Below are 24,403 nucleotides of genomic sequence, written 5' to 3' on the forward strand. Positions count from 1 at the left end.
CGTTTATTACGCTATGGCAAATAATCGCTCCGTTTTTCTACATCTCTTATTCTGGTCTTCCACCAATTGCTACCATGTACGTTCGTTTCACCATTTGTTCGTTTCGTGAATAATTCACATCGTTTATCATACTCTTTAAATCACAAATCTTCGTTGAATTCTATAAAATATCTTTTACGTTCCGTTTTTTATATAGTGCATCTTTGGCGTTTACCATTTTGTTTCGTCTAGCTTTCAAATCTACCCTTACCTAAACAGGAATAATGTTATGAGCGTGTCCGTGGTAGTGTGTGCTACAGAGTGTAAAAGTTAAGATGTTCGATCCTCTGGGATCTTCCTCATTAATTAAATTTAATGCTCCACCTGTGCGGCTACAAATGGGTAACTTTGGTAAAGCGCAACGCATAACTTAGTTTATTCATACGCCAAGAATCTTCCACCGGACGTATGCGAATCTTGAGGCCAAAACGGTAAACTACTTGCAATACAACATTGTCCAATACTTCCTATACCTGCCCTGCGCCACCAGGGTTGCGCAACATTCCAGCAATTCGTGTTAAAGCTAGGTTCTTGTCCTTTTCTTCCCATGACGAGCCGTTTGTAACGCGTCTGTTTGTATCTCTATTGCTTTTTCTGTGCTACACGAAGCCTCTAAGTTCTGCGGTGTACGGAAAGCCAGCGCTAAATGCAAGGGTCGCTGTTGCCCTTGGCGTGATTTAAACTTCGGTAACATAGCAGCTACACACCGCCAAAAATACTGCCTCCCTTGGTCGATAAAGCGAAGCCTTTGTACATGCCTTCGTCCCTGCGTCATCTACTGCTGCTGCTGGCTGTTGCTACTGCTACTTCCTTGGGCGTTGTTGAATCGATTGATGGCGACAATATGCTTCTCTTCGTGGTACGTACGCAAGATGTGTCCTAGTACGGCCGACGTATCGTTGTCGCTAAGCCACATGGTCATCGTAGATGAGTTTTCGAGCATGGAAATCAATGCTGATATGGTGAGAATGCGGAAAAGCAAAAAAGGACAACCATTAACGGTGGCAAAATAACCAGGGTGTTTAAACAGCACTTACCAATAAACATTTTCGGGTTTCCTAAGCTAATTTGTACTTGTGGTGAACCCATCAGAACTCGTAAAATCGGCGACTCCTCCGGTAAGCCATCGTTTAGACCCTGCACGCTCTTGGACCGATTTCCGAGAAGCCACTCGCACTGGAATGAAACATAACGGGCGTTACAAAAAAAAGAGTCGAAAAGGAAGCGGATTCCTTTGCCATACCGCAGCTGTTTGATTGTTTTGAGTTGCTATCAAGGCCTCGCGGATGCTCTCCTCCTCGAAGCCCATTTCGGCGATCGATTTGACGAGACCGGGCATCGGCACAACGGTCTTCTCCGAATACATGCGAACAATTTCTAGCAGGGCGGTAATGTTATCACGCTTCACCTGTTGAGAAATGATGGCAGACACATTCAATGCGTGCATGTCATCGCGACCCGTTCTCTGTTAAGAGGCATAAATTATTCATGACCACGTACCGCGAAAGAATCGTGCGCTTGCAGCGAATCGGTTTGTTCCTCGTCTTCGACCCTACCGTCCTCGTTCTTCTGCCGGTCATCTTCTCCGTCAACCGAGTTCCCAAATGATGACGCCGAGGAGCCGGATCTACTATCACTGTCGTTGTTTGATTTTTTTCGTGCACTATATAAAGTACCTCCAGCGGTTGTAGCACTAGAGCCAGGCTGATCGTTTGAACCGGGACTTGCTGTTTGAATTTGATTCGTTGTTGCAGAAGCAGACGCACCAGAGGTGTTCTTATCACAGTTAAAAAACCTAGCTGTACTATCATTTTGTATTAGCCAATCTAGCGCTGCCGGAAAGACATTTCTGAAACCACAGACGAATAAGACAAGCGAAATTACAGCTTAATGCGAGCTACAGTATGCGAAATGCCTTTAAAGCTTACTTTGTAACATGTAAGGCTTGGTTGATTTTGTCTAACGAAAATCCCATCTCGAGCAGCGTCTCGACCGAGCTGATTTGATGACGCTTTCGATTGATGAGCCGCTGCTGAAACAGGGCAATGAGTTTCTCAGCGCACGGTCCTGTCCCGTGCACATACGCGGATGCCTTTGATAGCGATATCATAATCAGCCGCAGGTCCTGCTGCAGCTGTACGTGAGAAGAGCGGTAGAAAGCAATCAAGTGAATGAAAAAGGAGCTAATGGATTGGCTTACTCACATCCGATTGGTATCTGCCGAGGTTGAAATTGACTGATGCTTGGTTTATTCGGGACAGCGGAATGTGACGCGTGGCGGCCAATATCTCCGCCGGAGAGGGTCCTTCCAGGCTCTCATCGGAAGTTGTAGCATCGATGCGCTTAGCAACGAGAAGAAACTCCTCTGTAAATGAAACAAAATGTATTAGGGCCTTCACACCTACAGTACTCATTTTCTGTATTGAAATGAAACTTACCCTCGTCGCGCACGTTACTGTTTGCCAGTTGATCTGTATCTCGGAAAATCTGTCTATTGTGGGACCGTATCATCCGATACCGATCGGCCAGCCCGTCGAGATCCGATGAAAAATGCGGCATCGTAAATGCGTTGCTCGCGAACTTTTCCAACGCGTACATCTTTAACTGCCGACCGGAAAGGGTGCGAAGGACTTCCACATCGACCATGCCTCCCCTGGGACTGATGATTCTCAACGACACGGTTTGAGCGGAGCTGTGGTCGGATTGGCCTTCCTCTTGCGCGCCGCCCTTAACCGATCTGCTGCAGGAGGAGAAAAGAAAGATGGAAATCCTGTGAGAACTGAGCAATCGAATAGAAACGGTTTTGATAGAATTTCACCATCGTAAATACATAATGTTAGCACGGTTCCTGCGGAATATCTTGCAGCTATCTAGCGGATTCGATCGATGGAATCAGGGAACGACTCGAGTTTGGAGCCATAAAAACCGAAATTTATCGTTCGAACCCTCCATAGCACCATCTCGGGGAGGGATGAATATTTAAAGGCCTTCACTGACCTATCGAAATGCGCTCGTCTACCGCACGGAGGAAGTCGGACGACTCGGTGTTGTCGGACAACATCACTCACCTGCCAAACCATCGCCGGAACAGCTTATCCATTCCACTACGCTTATTTTGTTACGTTTATCCACACTCACCTCGATCGCCATGACCCGCTGGTCGAAGGAGACTGTTGCTGCAAGGAATGTGGTTGCTGCGATCGAGACGCTCGTTGCCCGGGGCGATGTTTGTGGCCATGATGACGCGATGTCTGCTGGTGCACTGGGGAAGCGTTTGTGCCGGGTGTCGTCGTACCGGAAGACGGTTCACTGGAAGGAGCACCAGCGCTGGATGACGCGGAACTACAGCTGGACGTCCCGTCGCCTATGCCGCGTGTTTGCTTGCGTGACTGCTGCCATCGAGCACGGCGTTCGGCGAACTTCTCACGCATCCATGGTATCATTTTGCACCCCTTTTGCCAACCAAATGGAGCCCTTTTCGTGGCCAGCACGATGGCGACGGACTTCCGCCACAATCAATAACAGGCGTCCGTCCGCTCCGCCGCAGGATGAACTAGGTCAAGCGCCATCCCGTCGGCGCAATCTAACGCACTGTACACTATTATTCCATCGGTTTGGTTGCCCAGGAACACTCTGCTGCTTGAGGTAGCTCTTTGCGGTCCAATATATTCAGGATTCCCTGTCCGACTACGGATGCTGCGTTTCGGAGCACTCGTTGGTCCCGTCTTCTATTGATTTGCTCTAACTTTTTTTTTCTTCACCCATTGACAACCACCAAGGGCCTGGCATGGGTTTTGGTTTATGTTTTGGTTCTGCGCGATAGCCACTTTTTGGTTTTCTTCCTCTTGTTCATCCCTATGCGTGAAGAAAGCTTGCATGCTGGAGTAGCACGTGTTTCTCGCGTAAACATGGTCAACGGCGTTAAAATTCTTTGTCGATTGTTCGATTAAACAACACCCTCCTGCGCATAAATACAACTTCCAAAAGATTACGATAGGACACGTTAATGAAAGGTGTGCAGTGTTAGAAGTGTTGATAATTTATGTTATGCTTTGTTGGAGGTTCATATGGCAAGCAGATGGAATTTTCAAATCGTCGACAATGGATCTAACTATTCCAAACATTTCTTTTACAGTATTGTTGCAATTAAATTCATAACATATATGTTTAAACACTTGTTTTGTAACGGACGACTCAAATAAAGAGTATGTAATTTGAAATTTTATGATCTAAATTATTATATATAAATTATACGTCTTGTTGGATTTATACACTTTTTTCAATTCCATTGCACAATCTCATTTTAAAAATTTTTAAAAATAGGACAGAAAAATGTATTAAAAGTAAAATTTGTTCAAATAAATAAAGAGTGAGAGAGAAAGAGAGAGTATTGCAGGACTGTTGTTTATGTTTCTCACGATGACGTTTATCCGCCCATTGAAAAAGCTATTTCAATAGCAACTTTAGTTGCATGCAATTGATTATATTCTGTTGTCCTTTGAGTAACTGATCATCATGCTTTTACATATATATATGGTTGCAGGACTTGATTTTCTAAGCGAATTATGAATCAATTGAAGAATAATTAGGTGCTCCAACAAAGTAGCACATTTGTTGGTTCGTACTGAAACCGTTACCGATCGTACACGCGCGCCCGGCTGGAAGCAGCCTTTCTCAATTGATTTTCCACACAAGAATGCATGCGTACTGAAAACAAACGGATTTGTTGTTTAATGAAGTTTTATTCCTTCCTTTCCTCGTGGTTTTCTCTTTTCCACATACACTTCACTTGTTGATCTTTCTGCAGATTGATTGACCTGCATCGCTGGCATTTGCGGCACTAGATTCGACGAGAAACGGATCGAACCCGTACCACACACACACATCGTGTTTCTTCTGGACATCGATTATGGACTGACAACCGGAAACCAACGCAAACACCAGCTTCCTCTCTCCTCTTGCACAGCCGCACCTCAAGAGAGGTCACGCGCACATGATGGTTCGCAGCTTACTTGGATTTCTTGTTCTTGATCTTCTTAAGGTAGAATTCCAGTTCCTTGCCTTCCAGGATGTAGCCATCGGCACGGCCAACCTGTCCGGGGCGGGAAGCGATGCAGGCTAAAAGCGAGAAAAAATAATAATGTATCGTCAGCATTCGATTGCACATTTACAAATCCACCGCACGCACGTATTCACACTCATCGACAATCGATCGTTTACGGACGAGAAAGATCTGTTTCAGTGTAACTATGACAGAATAGGATCATTTCCCACTACTCCCAGAACCGGCAGTTCAAAACGAACATATACCAACTGGAAAAATTCTCACCGAAGCAAGAACGTGAGTCTCGACTAGAAAATCATCATCGGAGACCTTTATCGTCCGTGTCACGATACAAACCACGCGCACTAACCGTCGACGTTGGAAATCACTCGCAAAATGTACGTACCGAGCAGACGACCGGCGTTGAACTGTTCTTCGACCGCGGGATCGATCTTGGCGGTCTTCTGGCGCTTGAGATACTTCTTCATGTTGCCCTGGCTGCGCTTCTTCGACAACACATCCTCTTCGCCGGCCTTCAGCTCACGCTTCTTGCCGAGTGGTAGCAAGTAGTGGCTTTCGTACCACTGGCGGAACGGAGCAGCATCGATGACGATAATGGCGTTCTTGACCAGCGTCTTGGTACGGATGAGCTCGTTGTTCGAGGCGTTGTACACGACATCGATGATACGGCTCTTGCGTGCCATACCCTCCGAGCCCCAGGCGAAGTTGCCGGAGTCCAAGCGAAGAGCGCGGAACTTCCTGTTTCCACCACGGGTTCTCACGAAGTGGACACGAGTGGCACCAATCTGAAAACGGTAATTCGCAATACACGATTACATGGGTGTTGCAGCCTCAGTTTTCCACTGGGGACCGTGAAAATGGCCATATATTTACCTTGGTGTTGGCGGCTGGGCGTCCTAACTCATACTTCCTCTTCTTGCGGATGGCGGCCTTCTTGCCTCCGGTGGCCCGCCTCTTGTGATAGCTATCACGGCTAATACCTAAAAGTGGTGGTCAAAAGGGGAAATGCATGAAACACGCTTTCCACTGACCGGTGCCGCGATGCACAATAGAGCGATTGCTCCCCCACCGTGGAGCCATAACACAAATATACATCGGAAAACGTGGACATTTGCATGGGCGAAAAACACTGCACAATCGGTTGCATTCCAGGCATTCGCACTCACTTCACTCAGCCAGCGCTTTTTTCAGCCATTGCGGCACACTTTGCACATAATCCGATGTATTTTTGTACGGTTCCGGGCTTATTTTCGGCGGAGACGAGCAAGCGGCAACTTACCCATCTTGATGTGTTGATCGGAAAGAAAGAGAAAGAAAAAAAGAGCTAAACCGGAAGAGCCATAGTGGCAAGCTTGCTTTTTGACACTATTGACGTACGAACTTACGGAGCTACCAACATCGCGGCCGAGAATGACAATATCAGCATAATAACAACGAAATAATTGTAATTTTATCGTTAAAACACTTCAGAAGAAGCATCATTTTCATTTGAGATTTTTCTCATTTTTTGTCAGAATTCATGGCGCATAGTTTTCAACTTGTTTATCATGCTTCTTGAAATTTTTATCGATCACATGGTCAGCGTTTGAAAAGTTTCAAATTTTTGAAACGCTTGCAGTTCTTGAAATATTTCAAGCGTTTTAGTAGCGTCATCTATGGGCGAGTACTTACTTAACACAATACGCGCCATCTATGGGAGAATATTTGAAACATATTCTCTTTAGTACAGTTAACGGCATCTGTTGGTCGGAGAAAAACGGTGCTAGCTCTTAGCTGGTATGCTCTCCTGTTACTTTTGTGTAAAATTTTCACTCGTTTACCCGTACGGTGGGCGAGATAATTTCTGCTTCCCAATTCATTCTCGTTTCGCGCGAATGTTCTGTATTAGCTTTTAATGACCATGTGAGTTCTGTTTTAATTAAACGACGTATTTAGCAAGCAGTACTGTGTGTGTTCGATAATATAAAAATTTACCGCATTCTTTTGCTTGTACAACGGAGAATCATCAGAACATGTAACAAAAGAAAAAGATTTCGAATCATAGAACGTGGAAATCAGTTCAATTTTCAATGATAATTGAAAAAACCACACGACCATTTGAATCATAATATTTGATGGAAGATTTCTTTCAGTTTTATTACCAAAAATCACCACGCGCAACAAATCGGTTTCATACAATAACGTTTATTGTTTGTTTATTGTGTAACTTGTGGTGCTTATTTATCTGTCTATTTTCTTCGCTAGCGATTTTCATCAATTGGCCTTCGATGAGTACAACATTATCTCACCCAACGTTCCGGGGTTCACCAATAGGTCACAAACGTATTTGAAAGAAAAATTTCATTTCGAACTGGGTTTCCGGAAGTAAGTAGTACACTCTACAGGTTCTGGGACTGATAGGCAAATCACCACGTTCTTCTCCTTCACCGTCACCGGAAGCGAAAAACGTAATTTTCTCGAGCTCCATTGTTCCATTTCAAAATAGTTCCTACTATTGAGAAAAATTGCAATTTCCCCTGCAACACAACACAGAATATAGGATTCTCGTTTTTTTTCCTCGTTTCTAAATGTCTCTTGCCGTTTCAAATTTAACGCTACATCACATTCAGCTTTTTATTTTGTGTTTTCCGTCCGCTTTATATTGTATGCTTTTCGAGGTTAATAATGACAATGTCCTAACTTTCATAAAGTTCTCGCATCCTGATACAATTATTGAGCGATGATTGGTTTGTAAAACTGACTAAATAACAATTATAACAAAATCGTAAGCATAGAAGAAGGGAAACATGTCTGAAGCAAACGTTTTTAGTCGGTTAGGGAAAGATTCGCACAACGAAAAGGACACGCTAAACGCAAGAACGCTGGAACAGGGTTAATTTGCCACAAAGCACATTCACAAACAGCATCATATCACGTGCGGGTGTGCTCCAAGATGCTGTTCCATTCTGCGTTCACTAAACGGAGAGTCATGTAAGAGACTGCTGTAGCAATAAATTTAGCAAACGAGACGAAGCGAACAAGTCTCGAAGTGCTCTCTGCTAATGTGCTGCTCCAAACTCCCAATGTAAAGCTAAATGTTTGATTCATAGACACATGATTGTGATACTACTGGTACTTTGCAGAAACAAACTATACATACAACTCGACACAACAAAACTGATCTTTCTGCTTTGTGGCGCGCGAGCCGGCATGCCGGGTTTTGTCTTTTTGTTTATTGTATCTGGTCCTAGTTTTTCCCACCCACCTGTGCGCCTTTCGTACGCATGTACAACAATCTATCGCCATCCTTGCGCGATGATATTCGTCGCGTCGTCTGTTGCGATTCCTGTATTCTGTTATCATCATCATAAATCTCATCGAAAGGATCCTGCTCTCGCTCTCGATCTGTCTCCTCCGGTATACCTCTGCACTGGCTCGCTTTCTTCTCGCTATAAGAAATTTGTCAATGTACAAAAATAGACTTCTGGATTTCTGGTTAAAGATTTGATTTGCGAATGGTTGACTTGACACCATGGACTTCATCGATTGAGAATTTGTTGTTTCGTTCTATTCTATGATTCATATATATATATTTTTTAGGGAAGGATGTACGTTGCACTGCAGAACGATTCTACTTCGGTTGTTTCTGTCCCTGCAGACGTAACAGCTCTGGTCTACTTGCGCGATAGTCTAGCAAATGGGAGAAAGGTCGAGTAAGCGCTACACATTTATGCACATTGAACGTGAGGATGTATCTCGCGCTTTACTAAACGCCTCCGCTGGTCATTGGAAAACACGCGACAACGGCGACAGCTTTTAGCGATCCTGCTTCCTGACCACAATCAAAGCTTTATAGCACACTCACAAACACACACACTTACTAGGAGGAGTTGGTTTAGAGTTTAGTATTCCACACCCGGTACACGTTGTGAAACATATAAATGCGTCTTATTCCGTAAGTTTACGTGTGTGTTATCACCATTTGCGGATGATAAAATGAACCAACAAAAATCAAAACCACGACGCATTATACAAAAAAATGAGCCCTGTCCTGTTGGAAAACGTAAAAAAAATTAAACCCCTCAAATGGAACCTATACAATTACCCTAATATAGACTCTGATCGTTCGAGTATCTCCTCATCCAACGATCAACTCCATCTCGCATTCGATTCGTCCTCTATTGTGCAAAGCACCTTTGTCTCTGGTGTACTACCGTAACGTATCCGCTTTCCCCCGGGGGTTTGTTTTGTTCCCGCAGATAATCAGTTAACAAGAAACGGAAAACAAACGCATCACATTGTGCCTTTAATATCAAACTAGTATTGTACATAACTACTAGAAACTAAACAACGCTTGGGGTAGGGAACGCGTTCCCCTAATAGACGCTTAAGACTCTCCTTTGCGTGCGTGTGCGCTTAATCGGGGGGCTATGGAAAACAAATTCTTTGTCTTTCTTCGGGGTGGACACGTTCGCCAAACTTGGGCACACTTTTGTTCACCTTTTGCGCCGTTTCACAACATAATGCAATACAGGTAGACAGGTTGCCTGTGTCATAAGGAGGTTAGCGTAGATTTTATGGAGAATTTTTTTCCCGCCCGTTAATAAAGGGTGGTTTTCACATTTCCATGGTTTTTCTTTTTCACAGCATTTTTTTTTCTTTTTGCCTTACATATTTAAAAATCCATTTGTCATGATTTTCTCGGTGGTGTGGGCGGTGGTGCTCGTACAGCTTCCTTGCGAATGTTCTCATATACTGGAAAGGAGAAACACAAAAAATTAACCAACCAACGATGCCGACGGTGCTCAAACCATACCTGATAATGAGTTGTTCAAATCATTCACAGTCCTTGGTAATGGCAGCTGCGAGTCAGATGTTGATCTGCAAGAAGGGAAAAAATAGGGTTAGCTTATGATCCAACATCACTAAGTACAATCGGGCGCACACGTTTTAACATCTAGAGAAATCTTAACATAACAAGCAAAAGCCGCAGCAAAGTGGTTCTCATTACGAGGCATCTCAACGAAAGCAAATGAAAAAGCTCATCATGCACGAAAGAATGGCATTATTGAAGCAAAAAAAGAATAAAACAAACCGCATGTAAGCAAGAACGTGAACATGAAACATGAACTTAAAAACACCTAACCTAACACAGATGGCCATTCGAACAATAAGAAATCACAACGCCAACTGCGATTGATTGTCGCAGTTAGTTATACCTAATAGTATGGTTGTGCTGCATTCGACTGTTCTGCAACTCGTGTCTTGTATTTAAGCTTAATGTGGACAGCGAAGGGGGTAGCTGGGATCGCTGCAGATCATTCGAGTCGCATGCATATCTGCTTGAGTGCGGTACACACCGTTGGTAAGATGGGCGAAAGACGTAATTGAAATAGCGTTAATTCCATATCAATGCACAGGATGCAGGGTGGGAAATAATGTCTCATTTAAATGGCATACTAGCTCCGTTGCGCTGTGATCTGTCGGGCGAATTTGCTACTGCCAGTTAATAATCGTGTCTTACGTACTGGATGATAAATAAGGCTACAACCTACGACAATGATTTTAAGCTAATCGAATCGAATTATGGATGTAAAAAATACAACTTTTTATAAGAAGAAAAAAGGTGCTCGCGAAATAGAACGGTATTCTTTCTTTGGTGATATTGATCTCATCTAAGTAGCTCGGTTATTGCGAAATCGTCTGCAGGACATTTGTACTTTATGCTCTATCTTGCCGTGTCGCTCCTAGCATTGCTGTTGGTTTGTAAAAACAAGGAAAACGAGCAACTGTTGCCATAAATGATATCCCGAACACATTTTCGGATGCAACGGGTTATGCCTCGTCGACCAAGGATGTGAGGAACCTGCTGCCTGTGATTTGAGTTCACTTCAGTGTGTGTCTGAGTGTGTATGTGTTTGTGTGCTTGTTTTTTGCACCAAATTCCTAATGTAGCAACATCCCAACAGTAGTGGAAATTTATTGTAAACGTTTAAAATTACATTTAACCTTCCTGACGTGCTTTTTTTAGAGTACTTTATTTTCTCGTGTTTGCTTCTGCCTTTCGAGAGTTTCCATGTTTTGGGTGAGAAATATCTTGCGAAATGCTATCGGAACAACGAACACCTGGTGCATGGTTGCCACCATGATGTGTCTACATGGGTTTTAACGATCGCTGTTTCCGGACGCAAACAAAAACCGCAACGACACTAATAGTACAGAAAGAACTGCTAATTAACTTTAGTAGAGTAATATCACAACGATGTACAAGCCGCAACTCGCAACGCACACGTGAGCGGAATCGCATTGTACGATATTTACAGCGTGATCAACATCGGCCTTAACCCGCCCGCCCTAAAACATTCCGTCCTACAGACTGTGTGCGATAAATTCTTACACGTTCGCAATGAACGAAATACAATTGCACGCGATATAAGACATAAAGCGGTCGTCTCGGTGACCATTTGGAAGAGAAATAGAGGCGTGTAGCTTAGCTTCTAGGAATGCAGTTTTGGGGAACTATGGCGCGTATGGCCAGCAGACGCTATTTGTCAGCAGGTCGACCGTGCTGTAGTAGGAAGAGGTGCGGAGGACATTGGCCGACATTGCGGCGTAATGAGAACCTAAACATAGATTTCGTCGACGTACTTAATGTTGGTGTACTCGCGGCCAACCTGCAGGCTCTGCTGCTCGGCCTGCTTCCGCTGGAGTAGCGTCTGAATGTAGTGTTGGACGGCGAAGTAAACGAACTTGTACTGCGCCTCCGTCTGTACCATGCCGGACCGTTGCGAGCGGACCATCTGAATCGTCCGCTGGATGTCAATTTCACACTCGTGTCCTACAAAGACGAACAAACGCATGTCACTCGAGTCCTACTATACCCCAACGGGACCAACGTGCTCACCTTGACGCAGAATTTGATCCAAAATCATGTCGATTACGATGAACGTACCGGTTCGGCCAATGCCCGCCGAACAGTGCACACAGATTGGGCCCTGCAAAGACGCCAAATGAAACGTCGGGTGGAAAATCATAAGGAAACTTCACGGAGACGGCGATGGGACTAGAACTTACGGGCTGCAACGCTTCTAGCTGCAGCTGCGCCTGACGTGTATTCACGTCCTGCAGGAAATTCAACACACATCCCGGATCAGCCGGAACGCCATGATCCGGCCACACCTGGAAGTGGTACTGGTAGATCTTGCGATCGTCCTGTCCACGCCACGACAGCAAGAACTCACGTAGCGTGTAATCGGCCGTGCTTGTCTCGCTCAGACACCGCACACGGGCGTGACCCCACTCCTTGCTTTGCTGCGGATCGGGCCAGTACTTTTCGCACTTTTTCTTGCCCCGCTCCATCTCTTTGGTTGTCATGACGATGACGCGCGTGTTCTCCTGCCAGATCATGTTCCAGAAGTCCTGTATCGTGTTGGTGAGGCAGCCCTGCGTCGCAATGTACGTCTTAAACATGTCCTTTTCGTCCCGCTTGTGGGGCGACTGTTGCTGCTGCTGCAACTGCATCCGGGATGTGATCGATTCGTTGCGCTTGTGCTTCATCTGAACCGGGGATAGTTGGAAAACGGGGATTAAATACCTGCAAACCATTTGCCACCCAAGGAACCACAAGTGCTTACCTCGCTCGATGCCTTCAAGGAGCACTGGGAACACGGTTTGTTGAGCAGCTGGCAACTGGAACAGTTCTTCGTCGGTTGCCCACCCAACCCACTGTAGCTCGATGAGGTGTTGCAGTTGTTCGTGCTACCGTTCGTGGCATTGTTGTTGGCCGCGTTTCCGTTGTTCAGTGGTCCACCCGATTGGGCCAGGTTTTCCGACGATGAGCTCATATCGTTCTGTTCCGCCTCCGTCGGTTGGCGGATGTAGTTGGCATTGATGTAGTCCGCACCCGGCACCGAATTGTCCACGTCTTTCAGCTTCACTCTGGTGTGGTCAACTGGTGAGAAGAACGAGAGTAATCAGCTAATTTCACGACACACTTCTCATCAACGGAAGAACACAAAAAAACCTCTACTTCCGGAAACCTCACGCTCCTACGCAAATTCCCCACATGACAAACTACGAAAAAAACACACAAGAAAGCCAACGAACAAGGGGGAAGACATTCACCAAGCATGTTCTGCCTCGTCAAGGCAGGATCGTTTCGCTTCGCACGCCGGAAATTGTCCGATGTGACAGCAAGATGTATGCGCAATGTCGCAAAAGAAACAGGTTTTTTTCTGCTCCCCCTCAACCCGGGGTGGAATTAATGCCAAGAGGTGTCGGGTACAATGATTCGATGATTCCGACTGGCGCCAACCGGTGCATTCGGAAGCACAGATAGCACGCACGGATGACGACAAGTATGCACATTAATTCGCTTCTTTGTGTAGTTTGCATCGTGTGTCTGCTGAATAAGCTCTGAATAGTCGAGGATCGTGTGCGTAAAAGAAAAGCATCCCGCGATCAATGCAAAGATCAATGCATTGATCCATCTAATCTCTAAATCACGTCGAAAACGGTGCATCGTTAGTTCACCTTGAAGGAGCACAGCATCATTTCCGCGTTTGCTCGTCAGCACATCATAAAACCAGGCAGCCGTTAGTTCTATCGCCACCACGACACCTCGTCTATTAGAACACTTGGCACGTTCGCCAGTGCACGAGGTGTTGGTCCCGCACTTGTTGCAAACTTGCCCATCGATCGAATACCCTTTTTCGGTGTTCGGTCGAAGGGGTGCTCGTTCGTGTTTGATCTCAGAAGTTATAGTCATGTTCGAGATTCTCCGATATGCGCAAAGCTACATGAAGGGAATAGCCTTTTCTGGTCGGTTTAAATAGTCGGATTCATTTGAAAATGTTGTGAACAACCATCAGCGTTTTACATTTCACAATTGTACCGGAGCCATCGGGGGGCAGGGTTTGCGTTTATATAATTAGCTGGAAACATTACACCCGCAATTTGCATGTCCGACGCAGCATATCTACATAAAAAAGCGCTTCAACCTTTCCGTCCCTTTGTTCGCACAATTGGACGCTGACGATTCTGCTGCTTTTGACGACGTTTGATTGGCAATCTAATTATCGCACCTGAATGCGAGGGAGCAACGGGGTAGCCAACTTGGCCCATTTGACCATCATTTACGTAATGCTGCGGTGTCGCATTGGATTGCCCTATTTTTCAACCCCCATCGGAAGTGGGTGACAGTGGAAATCGGTCGCTGGAGTTGCTTGGGGGAAAAATGCACCCACGGGACATGCCTACAGGGTGCACGCGCACAATGCACCACCAGTTCGCGATCTCCACCGAGCAGGGGGATGATTTTATTTGATTGGACATCGTCATCGTCACACGCTGTGACCTTGACCGTTCCTCGTGACCTTGAAGCGAGGGAGAATGCAGCAGCAATCGATTGGAAGGGATGAAAGCTCGACGGCTCCATCTCGCGGACAAACGTCCGAAGCATGTTAGCTGCTGTTAGTGGATCGCAAATTGCCTCCCCCTCCCCCTTCCCCTTCTCCCTTTCCCCGCAACCAACGTGTGGCCACCGGAGAGGCGCAAAAGGCACACCATTAATGGCAATCGATTGACGACCGCTTCCCGGTTCACGGAGTGCGCTTGTGGTGTTGTTTTTTTTCCTCGCTCGCTGCTTTCTTGCTTTTTGCGGCATATTATGCTGCATTTCGCATCGGGCGGTCGCGTTCGCACGCGATAACATTCCTGCCACAGGGCGGTGATGGCGGGAAATCGATAAAATCGTAGTGTTGATTTAATTGCGCTCGTTAGCGCGCGCGTTGGAGGGATCGATACCGTGTGTCGAAGCGTAAAATATGATGCCACTCGCGTGGATGGCCGATACGACCGTCGAACGATAGAGATTGAAATATTGGTCGATCTAGCTGCTGTATACGTGCCCCCTTTTATCGAGGGAGTCGTACATAGACAGGACCGCTTTCCGGGTGCACGTGTTGGAGGGTTGATAAAAAAAACCGTACCATTTGTTTTTTTTTTCACTTCTCCACCCTAACACGCATTGCAACGTCACGAGGCAGGGGCAAAGCGTCGGAACGGATCGCTTTTGCGGAGGTTGTGTTCCTGCGTGGGTCTTCGCTCCAACTCGTTTGATTTTAATTACGATCCCGTTCGCTAGAACGCAAAACACGTCGTTGAGTGGTCGTGACGATCAAAGCCGTCCTCTTTCACAGCCAGTTCGTTTGGGTTTCGAGCTTTTTCTCTGTGTGTGTGTGTGTGTTTCGACGCAAAATTTGTCCACATATCCTTTGCTGCCGGTGGTTTTACAACAATACTTACATGGTAAAATGTTCTTATATCTATTCTTGGCGCGGTTCTCGTTCCGTTGGCCCTCACGGCGTGAAAACGTGTGCCGGCATTCCTGCTGCTGCAGAGATTCAAACTCCTCCCAAAAGCCACCCTTTCCGTACGATTGGCCACCATTTTCACGCTGCAGCTGCTCCACGCGATCGTTGATGCCTGCGGCCGTGATCCTCGTCGCATTAAACGGCTGCCGCAGATGGACGACGGTGCCACAGGTTTCCACCATCGGGTTCCGCTTGTAGTACTCGATCAGATCGAACAAGGTTGCGAACTTTTGACCACCACCGACGTCGTACATTTTCTCCTGTGAAGATAACAACGGTGGGGAAAAAGTGTGAGTAATCACCATTTCAGAGTGAGGAACTGAGGAAAGTAAAGCGAGAACCCTTTACACATAACCGTCTTCGAGCAGGAAGGAAGTCACATCCGGTTGGCGTCATTCGACCAAAGGAAGACGTTCTTACAAACGCGGAAAAAAGCTAGCTTACCTAAACCACCACCCTCTGGGAGCTACTCAAACGGGGAAACTACCCAGCCAGGTAGGTAGCACACCAGAACAGTCTAATGGCGCACCGCTTCGACGATAAACGATTTAATTATGACTAATTCGAAGGTTGGCTACAACGACGTCAGCTTTCCTCTTTCTCGTGGTGTTGCTTTACGTGACAGAGATGATTTCACCTTGCACAAAAAAAAACCGCACTGCATGCATGTCCGACCGATCGTCGTATAACTTAATGATCTCCTACCTCCTAAATAAGCTTTGTTCCGTTGCGGTGTGTGACTAATGGGGGTGCTTTGGGGTACATTACGGGACACAATTACTCGGTTTGCGGTGGTGTGCCTCAACGATTGTCTAAACGTTTTGGCAAGGAATATCCAGCCACGAGACGAGGTCTTCCTTTGCTAAGCTTCGACACGGAATCCGTACAAACGAGCGCTATCCTATTAGCAGCCTAAACTCCGTTTGTCTCGGATGTGTTCTGTACTACTGCTTCTGAATTCCGTTTTCCGTTGGATTTGTTAAAAAAGAGGCTCCAATTTCTGCAGCGCACTCTATCGATTCTATCCACCCGAGTGGCCTGTTAGTGGCTTCTATTTTTTGTTTGCTGTGTCGCCCTCGTGTTGTTCTACAGCTAATTGCTTGCCATTGTTCACCTTGATCCAATTTTGGGAAGGTTGCTGGTGGCATTGTAATGAAGTAATGGGACAGTCGGCGCCATTAGAGAGAACCACCAAGGGCTACTCCACCTAAGGGGACGCGTTGCTGGATAGAATACCATTCTCATGCATATTCGTTCGATTAAACAACCTTTTCTTGGGTCTTTTCTGAACAAAAAAAAAGCCTCATGACGCAGTTTCCTCGCTTTCGACACTCTGCCTCCTATAGACGAATGCACTGCTCTCTCTGCCAAAACACAAAATCCATAAAACCGAAAGATATCGCACACGGTACACCCTTTGGTGTTTGATCGAAAAAAAATTAAAACAAAAAATTGCTAACTTCAAGCCGCAACGCATCGTCATCATCATCACCAACCGTCGTCATTTTGTTGCCGGTTTAAATCACTACAAACACGGCGCGTAAGACCTTCGACGGGCGGTCCATGTTGGGCAGTTGGCTGACTGGCAGAAGGGCCTGTACTCATCTCACCCCTTCCCATCGCTCGTTATCCATCCTTGTCCGCGGGCCTCCGTCCTCTATCGCCTATGCGTCACTTGTCGTCGAACCGTGCCTAGAGCCATCCAAGGTCATCCGGCCGTCGCGACACGTCGGGAAGGAAGAGCATTAACATAAGCGGTTCGTCTACCTCCCCCGTCACTTTACCACATGCCCTGCAGACACGGTTGACGTCCTGCCGACATGGTGGCCTTTTTGTTTTTGCAACCCCTACTGGGTCCTTGTAACATCGGAATCGGTTAGTTAGCAGAGTAGGCAGGTAGTTTGAATTTTCCCTATTACTAATCGGCAAATCGGGTTCTCTCTCTCTCTGTGCGCATGAAAATTAAAGCGAGGTGCATAGATGGAGGTGGGAAGATGGAGACGCATTGCGTTACTTACATGCCATCGAATCATGACGTGCGTCACCTTATCGTCCGCTCGAACCGACAGCACGAAATCACTGAGCTTGCTTTGAGATTCTCGCACTAGAAACGAACCATTCTTGCCTCGTTCCAGGATAAGCTTTTCCGCCTCCTTAGCGGACAGATTGCCGTGGAACCATCTGAAATCACAGAACAGAAGAACACAAACACAGTCACACACACACAGACCGCAAAGATAGTACGTTAGTTGGGCTTTGTAAAGGTTTCTGCTATCGTGCACTCGGCGTTAGACCAATTCAACGGCAATTAGCTGTAGTTGGGCTCGATTGGGTCGCTATATCAGAGAGGTTAGAAATCACCCTCGCCCAATTCAAGGCTGTTTTTCTCCCCTCCTCGTTTAAACCTCCACTTACGTAGCGCGCTAATCGATATATCCGTAAACAAATTCGTCCCACGTAACGAGACACGAGCACGAGCAAGACACAATACTAATAACGATCCAACTTTTCTGCTTTTTTTTTGTGCGCAGAGTTCCGCAGGAGTTCAAGTTCAAGTATGCTCGGTTCTACCGATCCACGAGGTGGGCGGAGATTTTTTTTTGTACCGCAAGTGGGCGCCCGCAACCGTGCTGGCGTGTTAGAACTTTCGCGTCGTCTTTCGACTTGACGAGGTGCACAAATGTTATCCCTAAACAGGCCGCGTGTGCCGTTGAGTAGTAGACGATGGTTTAACCGTCGTTGTCGGAAGCGTTCTGACGAGTGGTTCAAAAATAGCCGAGAATGAATATGTGGCCCCTTCGCTTTGTTTTGTCGCACGGGACAGTGTATTCATGACGCATGAAGCTTTCCGCGGTGTTGCGCTACACCGAGTGTGCGAACAAGATTTTTTATTCCAGCATCACCATATTTGGAGCCATGCTCTACGAAAGGGTAGACCTGTTTGCCGTGGACAGACCGCATCGAACAATCGACGTCAGCGTGGTTGCACGTGTGGGCTTCACGAGAGAGCTTTCCTCACGCCATTGCGCAACGAGAGTTCATGGAGAGCTTTCGTGTAGCGGAGCTTTCGTGTGCATGAGCTGCATTTGAACGAACATTTGTAGTGTTTCCACCAGCAGGCAAGTGTTCGCCTGCCTTCTCAACGTGCACTGAGGCCCGGAAGTGTTGACTTTACTGATAGGAAGAGCGTGGATCCCCAATGCGCTTTGCCATGTTTTAATCGCCGTCTGCCGGATGCAATAAACATTACATTTTTGGGTAGGAAAAAAAAGAACGTTTTCACACTTTCGTGCCAGTGGTACGTGTACACTCATAACCAACTCGTTTCTCCTGGAATCTTGGAGGCAAAAGTTGCGCAAACCGAACAAATTAAAGTTTATGGTAATGTTTCGTTAATGAAATTCGGGGAATCACCATTAACAGACGTGCTATATGTGACTCATTGGGAACCTCTTGTGCATGCATCACCTTCGATACTTCTTTTATTGAAGAATGATGAATCAGCTTAGGTTGTTGCTTTTAGAATCAAATGTCCATACATGGGCTCTCTCTCTCTCGGGTTTCACATCGGCGATGGTTTTATACTGAAAACGCAGCTCTACAAAACAGCTCAGAAAACAGCTCAACAAATTTTGGACATAGTGCTTCGCTGTTTTGAGCTGCTATTGCGATACGACACTGCTCTTGTCGACCAGCTGTAGGCTCTAATGAATATTTATCTTTCATAATTCGACATAGTTTCGACATGGTTATACTACATCACTCCTTTCCTTCGACCAGCATATATGTTTCAACAATTACTACACCTGTTCCGTTTGGTGTGAAAACTTCCACCGCTTCCACAACGTACCCCAAGAGACGAAAGCATTGGGAAGGGTGGTATTTTACACGAAGAATAATCTCGCCCCGACACGACCAGAGACTGAAAAAATATACCGGTCACGAAAAAAAGGGAGCTCGTATGCGGGAACCGACCCGCGCGATAGAAAAAGAGAGTATAATACCATCAAAGGGTTTGCGTAATTTACCGGTTTCTATATTTCTTGGGTTTCACGATGGCGCATGGCTCAGAAGCTTACACATATATCATTCATCGCCCTACACCGGAGACGATGATCAAGTCCAATGTGTGCGACGGCTCATGTGTACACGCGTCTGTTATGCATTGCTCAATCAATAAACTGTTCGTCTCAGGCGTGTTACACTTTTTTTAGTCTCACTTCCAGTTTTAGAAAATGACTACCGGACCATCACACCGTTTGTAGCATATTTTCCTTCCTTAGCCAACAAGCACACACTGGTTTGCTGAAAAGTATGTGCTACCGAAAGCTCTCAAAACAGTCAAGATCGAACATTGGGTTAAGGAAAACAAACAGTGGGAGACTAAAGCTTTTAAATGGGGGCTCGTCCCAACATTATCACGTTTAATCGGTAGTTTTCACGATTTCGTGTTACATTTATTTGTGCTGATTTTATAATTAAAAACAACGCCCTAAAGCTCAATATTGTTCACAAGTCTCCGGCCTAGCAACCTTTTGTGTGTGAGCGTGTATGTTTGCACAGCAAACACCGTGCGATGACAATTTGTTGACATTTCCAATAAGCCAATGTGGACTTTTCAAAAGCATGAGATCATACGATCATCACGATCATTCATTTAGTACAAGGGACAGAGTGTGGATGACATCGAATCATCTTTTCGTAATTATTTAAATTTTTATATACAAACTCCCATACCATCATCGCTACAGAAAAAAAAAACCCCAAGCGTTACGGCAAATTATAATCAGTCACCAGAAACGTTGAAAATACGATTCCCTTCAAAACGTTCTGGCATATCGTATCTTGAACAACTGGAACAGATGGTTCAACAGCTTCGTTTTTTTTAAAGCGAATGTCTTAACATTCAAATACACATTTAAAAGGCTGGAATGCTTCCCATGCATTACATGCGGAAACAATTGGCTCTGTGGAGAGCAATTTTTTAACCATACGTGCTATCATTTGCACAAACAGATCACAATTGAATATTCATTATTTAAGCAGCCGGTTGAAAGAAGGAATTGTCAAGCTCGATCATCTCCTGCTGGCATTTGTTCAATCATAGATATAATGAACGTGGCGTAGTCATTTGTTTTTATAAGCTTTCAGGATGTGTGAGCTTATTCGCATGTATCCAGATCGCATTCCGGAGAAACAATAAATTAACCGAGTAAAAATTAGCCACGAAAACAATCAAGAGCAAGCGGTTGTAAACGGTTTGATCAATAGGAATATTATTCTAATGGCGTTTTATAGTTTGACCCTTTTTTTGGACACAAATGCTCAGGAACCGGTTCGATTCATATGCAAACAAGCATTATGAAACCCTTTCTTTTGGTTCTGTGTTATAGTTTTGATTCTGTTCTCATGGATCAACACAGAATTTGAAACAAATATAGTACTACGAAGCATTGATGATCACGAAAAGGGATATATTAACAAAAACTATCGTAAAATGATTCTCCCATATCCCCTAGATTGCTCGCCGAATGGCGTCAAACGACGAGAAATTAATCTTGCTTATAAAATTCAACACAAACCACCCGTAGGAGAAACAAAGAGAGATACAGAGCAGTAATCTTGACACTTTTGCATTTGGCATTTAACAAAGCGGATTCAAGTGAAGACGCATGCAATATGTAAAACAGCAAAATAACCGCACTATCATGGAAATTGAATGTCCTATTCTAGAAATTACGTTTGCTGTCGTTCTCCCGAACAAATTCCTACCTTTTCCATCACTGTCGATCGACAAGCATCCCCAGGGGGGGATTAGCGGATGTGTGATGACCAAACGACCGCTAGGCTGGCGTCACGTTTATGGAAATATCTTAACGTCCAGGTTCTCCCCAGAAACTGATCCCCCGGTTGTTGCATAAATGCTTTGAGGTGCCTGCAAAATGACGGGTGCCCGTGGGATAAATAATGCTCGCGTGATATTTTGAACTCTTTGAAAAACACACAGGTTAACTCCGTTTCCTCAGGTTGGGAGGGACGATCAACACGATCCTGCGTTGAAGGTCACAGGGAAATGTCAAACTTGTAACATGGGGTCCTCAACTCCTCTGGATTACCTATAGATCCTTGTAGGTTAGGATCCAAGACACACACATTGGTTCATTTAGAACGCTGATCTAGATACTACATCAAAAATCACGCTGGTTCTTCGATGATCTTTACAGTATCAGGAATAGTTAATATTGTGCTTGGAGCACCGCATTTCAATCTGATATTGCCAATTTACCAGTATTGAAGACCATTTTATCGCTATTGCTTCGCAATGATCCGAAAAGCCTACGTATGCAACATGATAAGAGCCCTTAAAAAATATCCCATTAAATGGCCAACCAATCAACAGAACTCGAGGTCAAGATCCCTTAACACCTAATACGTCACTGCAGTCAATCGATACTTTGGTATGACGAATAGTACACCTCCTAGATTAACGATGCCACACTGGCGTCGGAATGGTTTCCAAAAGTCGTAACCATAAAATGCCATTTCTACGTGATCGTCGTGTACAAAATGTGTTTCCATCGCCCGGTCTCGTCGGATAGGTTTGCTAGTTCGTCCGATCTAGTCCTGTAGGGGGTTCGTGTTCGTACTCCACCGAAACTGAAAGTTGTCGCGTGGGCGGGATATTGTTGAGGTGCAAAATGTTTGGCCACAGCCGGTGTGCCTTTCGCACAAATGAACCAATTTGGTAGAAGAAGCTTGTGCCAAAAATGGAGGCATCACGTCAACTACGACTCCGGGGCTTATTGAGACGGGCATACAAAATCGCTCCCAAACAAAAGCCACGACTTAGCTGGTAGACACGCGGCCAGGAACATAACCGGTGCTCCTTTACGCACTACTCGGCGTTACACACCCACAGCTTTTACGCAGTAAAATGCGGCGCTCGGGTGACTCGGCCATAAAAGTGTAATATTTATCCAACAATAACAATACCACCGCCAATGGTAACCCGCGCGACGACAACGGGGTCGAGGATAGCAAATGATTCGACCGCGGTCCATACGCCAGGACGACGAAAACAAAGCACCGAGGGAGAGGAAGCAAAAAAACAAGACTTGTCCAAGCTTCGCACTGCGTATTACCCTGGGGGTGCGTAATTCGAACCATACCGGTGGAATCGGAGGGATCGAGTGCCCACAATTGCCTTGCAGCCAGCCAGGCTGAACTGCTGTGGTTTAGCGATGCAGTCCTCGAAACACTTCCAGCCACGATTTGCGAATTAAGTGATCCGCAAATTGGTTAATTGTACTTCCCGCGAACAAACAACACGTGGTCGCTTCCTACCACCTAGGGCGTGCGTTACAACCCTGGCCTATTAGAGATCGAAGGCTGAACGCTTTTCTCGATCAATCATTTACACGAGCGACGGGGTGAGAGAATGCGAGACGGGATACTAACGGGTAGAACAGAAGCGCGCTCCGAAGTTCCGCGATCGCGGTCGATATAATGATCTGCGCCACCGGTACAGCTAGCAGGGCCGTATCGAATGCCGGAGGTTGGAATCGGTTGGAACCGGCACTTGCCGGACGATCACCGGAAACGTCACCGGCTTCTTCGGACGTGGGTGTTGCTATGGCCGAATCGAGCTCTTGTTGTTCCTCCAGCAGCTGCGTTTGCTGATGTTGCTCCTGACGTTGCAGCATCTGCGCCTGTAGCTCATCCTCTTGGTCGATCTCTTCCAGAATGCCACTGTCGGCTGAGGAAATGCTCGAGAACCGGCGCCGCAAGCACTTTCGGCCGGTACGCGTGAAGTTACTCGAGCCTTTTTGCGTTGCGGAACCATTTTGCTGCTGCTGTTGTTGCTGCTGTTGTTGGCGGATCACTTCCGTCGGGGTGGACGATCGCCTTTTGAGATAGTCCACCGTACCGATCGTGTTGGTCAACTTAAGCACGTACTTTTTCAGCATTTTCGTGCTGATACTGTTCGCTTTTTGTTCTCTTTTTACTCACTGACGGAGGTTTAGTACGGCCGTCCGCCACACTACACACTAGACGCTACCCAGAGGGCCTGTGCACCATCAAACACCGATCGTCTACTTCTTGATCACTGACTGACTGAGCAGCTTCGCCACATCGGCTTTCTCGTTGGTCTCCTCTTTTGGGAGCAGGAACTCGACGATGTGCTCGAAAAAGAATGCTCCACTCATGATAACGTACGCCACAAGCCGGTTCAAACTCTACACTGAGATGCTGCTTTCAGCAAATGACTAGTTCAGCCACCGATCGGAAGGTAGTTGACGTGCGTTTAAGCCTTTTAAGCGTATCGTTCGGTTGACTCTAAAAGGCGTAAAAACTTGGTGTTCTTCTTCCTAGGTAGATGTCACCACTTCAAAATCCGCACTCAGAAATGCCCCGGAATGCGCAACGTATGCTTCGAATTGACTGCGAACTGTCGCCTCGACTTCGAGAGATGCCTATTGCTTGCTGAACTTGATCCACCGCACTAAGCCGATCGCGACCGATCGCTTGTCATTTAATATGAGAGGACAGGGCACGTCGACGACCATGTATCTCGGTATTGGTGTGACCGTCGTGATAGTAGCGTCGATCTGTAGAGCGCGAATTCAAGTGGGCTGAAGGCGATCGTACTCCGTCCGAGACTGTGCTGCCCCTTCGTCTCTGTCCTCTGACACCCACTGTCACTAACCGATCGACACGCAGGTGTGTACGCGTACACATCTAAGAGCAGCACTACACCACCACTACTGACGGACACGATCGAACACCGGCAGGGGTAGTTTTCGGCGAGCTTTTAAGACGAACATGCCCCGCCAGGGATGCTGCTGGACGCGTTGGTGGCGCAGCAGAATTAGGCAAACACAACGCATAAACAACCGAACTGGGGGATCGTTCCAGGCGGGCGGCGAGTTTCGGTGATCGCATTAAA

The 24,403-nt window shown here is 46.1% G+C and overlaps 3 protein-coding genes across 3 annotated transcripts; all 3 read right to left on the minus strand.

The window, feature by feature from the left end:
* Positions 1-7: 7 nt before the first annotated feature.
* On the minus strand, positions 8-3,482 carry LOC128731723 (ubiquitin-associated domain-containing protein 1). The gene is made up of 8 exons (XM_053824856.1): positions 3,178-3,482; positions 2,478-2,776; positions 2,244-2,404; positions 1,968-2,173; positions 1,558-1,888; positions 1,283-1,447; positions 1,077-1,215; positions 8-993 (listed from the first exon to the last, which is right to left on the minus strand). The coding sequence occupies exons 1-8, from the start codon at positions 3,480-3,482 to the stop codon at positions 815-817; spliced, it is 1,785 nt and encodes a 594-aa protein (XP_053680831.1). The 3' UTR covers positions 8-814.
* Positions 3,483-4,767: 1,285 nt separating this feature from the next.
* On the minus strand, positions 4,768-6,419 carry LOC128721318 (40S ribosomal protein S8). The gene is made up of 4 exons (XM_053815060.1): positions 6,384-6,419; positions 5,978-6,084; positions 5,490-5,889; positions 4,768-5,157 (listed from the first exon to the last, which is right to left on the minus strand). Exons 1-4 carry the CDS (start codon positions 6,385-6,387, stop codon positions 5,048-5,050), a joined length of 621 nt encoding a protein of 206 aa, XP_053671035.1. The 5' UTR covers positions 6,388-6,419; the 3' UTR covers positions 4,768-5,047.
* An 849-nt stretch (positions 6,420-7,268) lies between these two features.
* LOC128721655 (tyrosine-protein phosphatase corkscrew) lies at positions 7,269-23,653 on the minus strand. Its single transcript, XM_053815430.1, has 10 exons — positions 22,915-23,653; positions 17,475-17,637; positions 15,389-15,716; positions 12,718-13,034; positions 12,158-12,640; positions 11,988-12,078; positions 11,732-11,921; positions 10,303-10,422; positions 9,900-9,964; positions 7,269-9,838 (listed from the first exon to the last, which is right to left on the minus strand). The coding sequence occupies exons 1-10, from the start codon at positions 23,421-23,423 to the stop codon at positions 9,774-9,776; spliced, it is 2,331 nt and encodes a 776-aa protein (XP_053671405.1). The 5' UTR covers positions 23,424-23,653; the 3' UTR covers positions 7,269-9,773.
* Between the last annotated feature and the right edge of the window lie 750 nt (positions 23,654-24,403).

Source organism: Anopheles nili, chromosome 2, assembly GCF_943737925.1.
Source record: "Anopheles nili chromosome 2, idAnoNiliSN_F5_01, whole genome shotgun sequence".
NCBI lineage: Eukaryota > Metazoa > Arthropoda > Insecta > Diptera > Culicidae > Anopheles > Anopheles nili.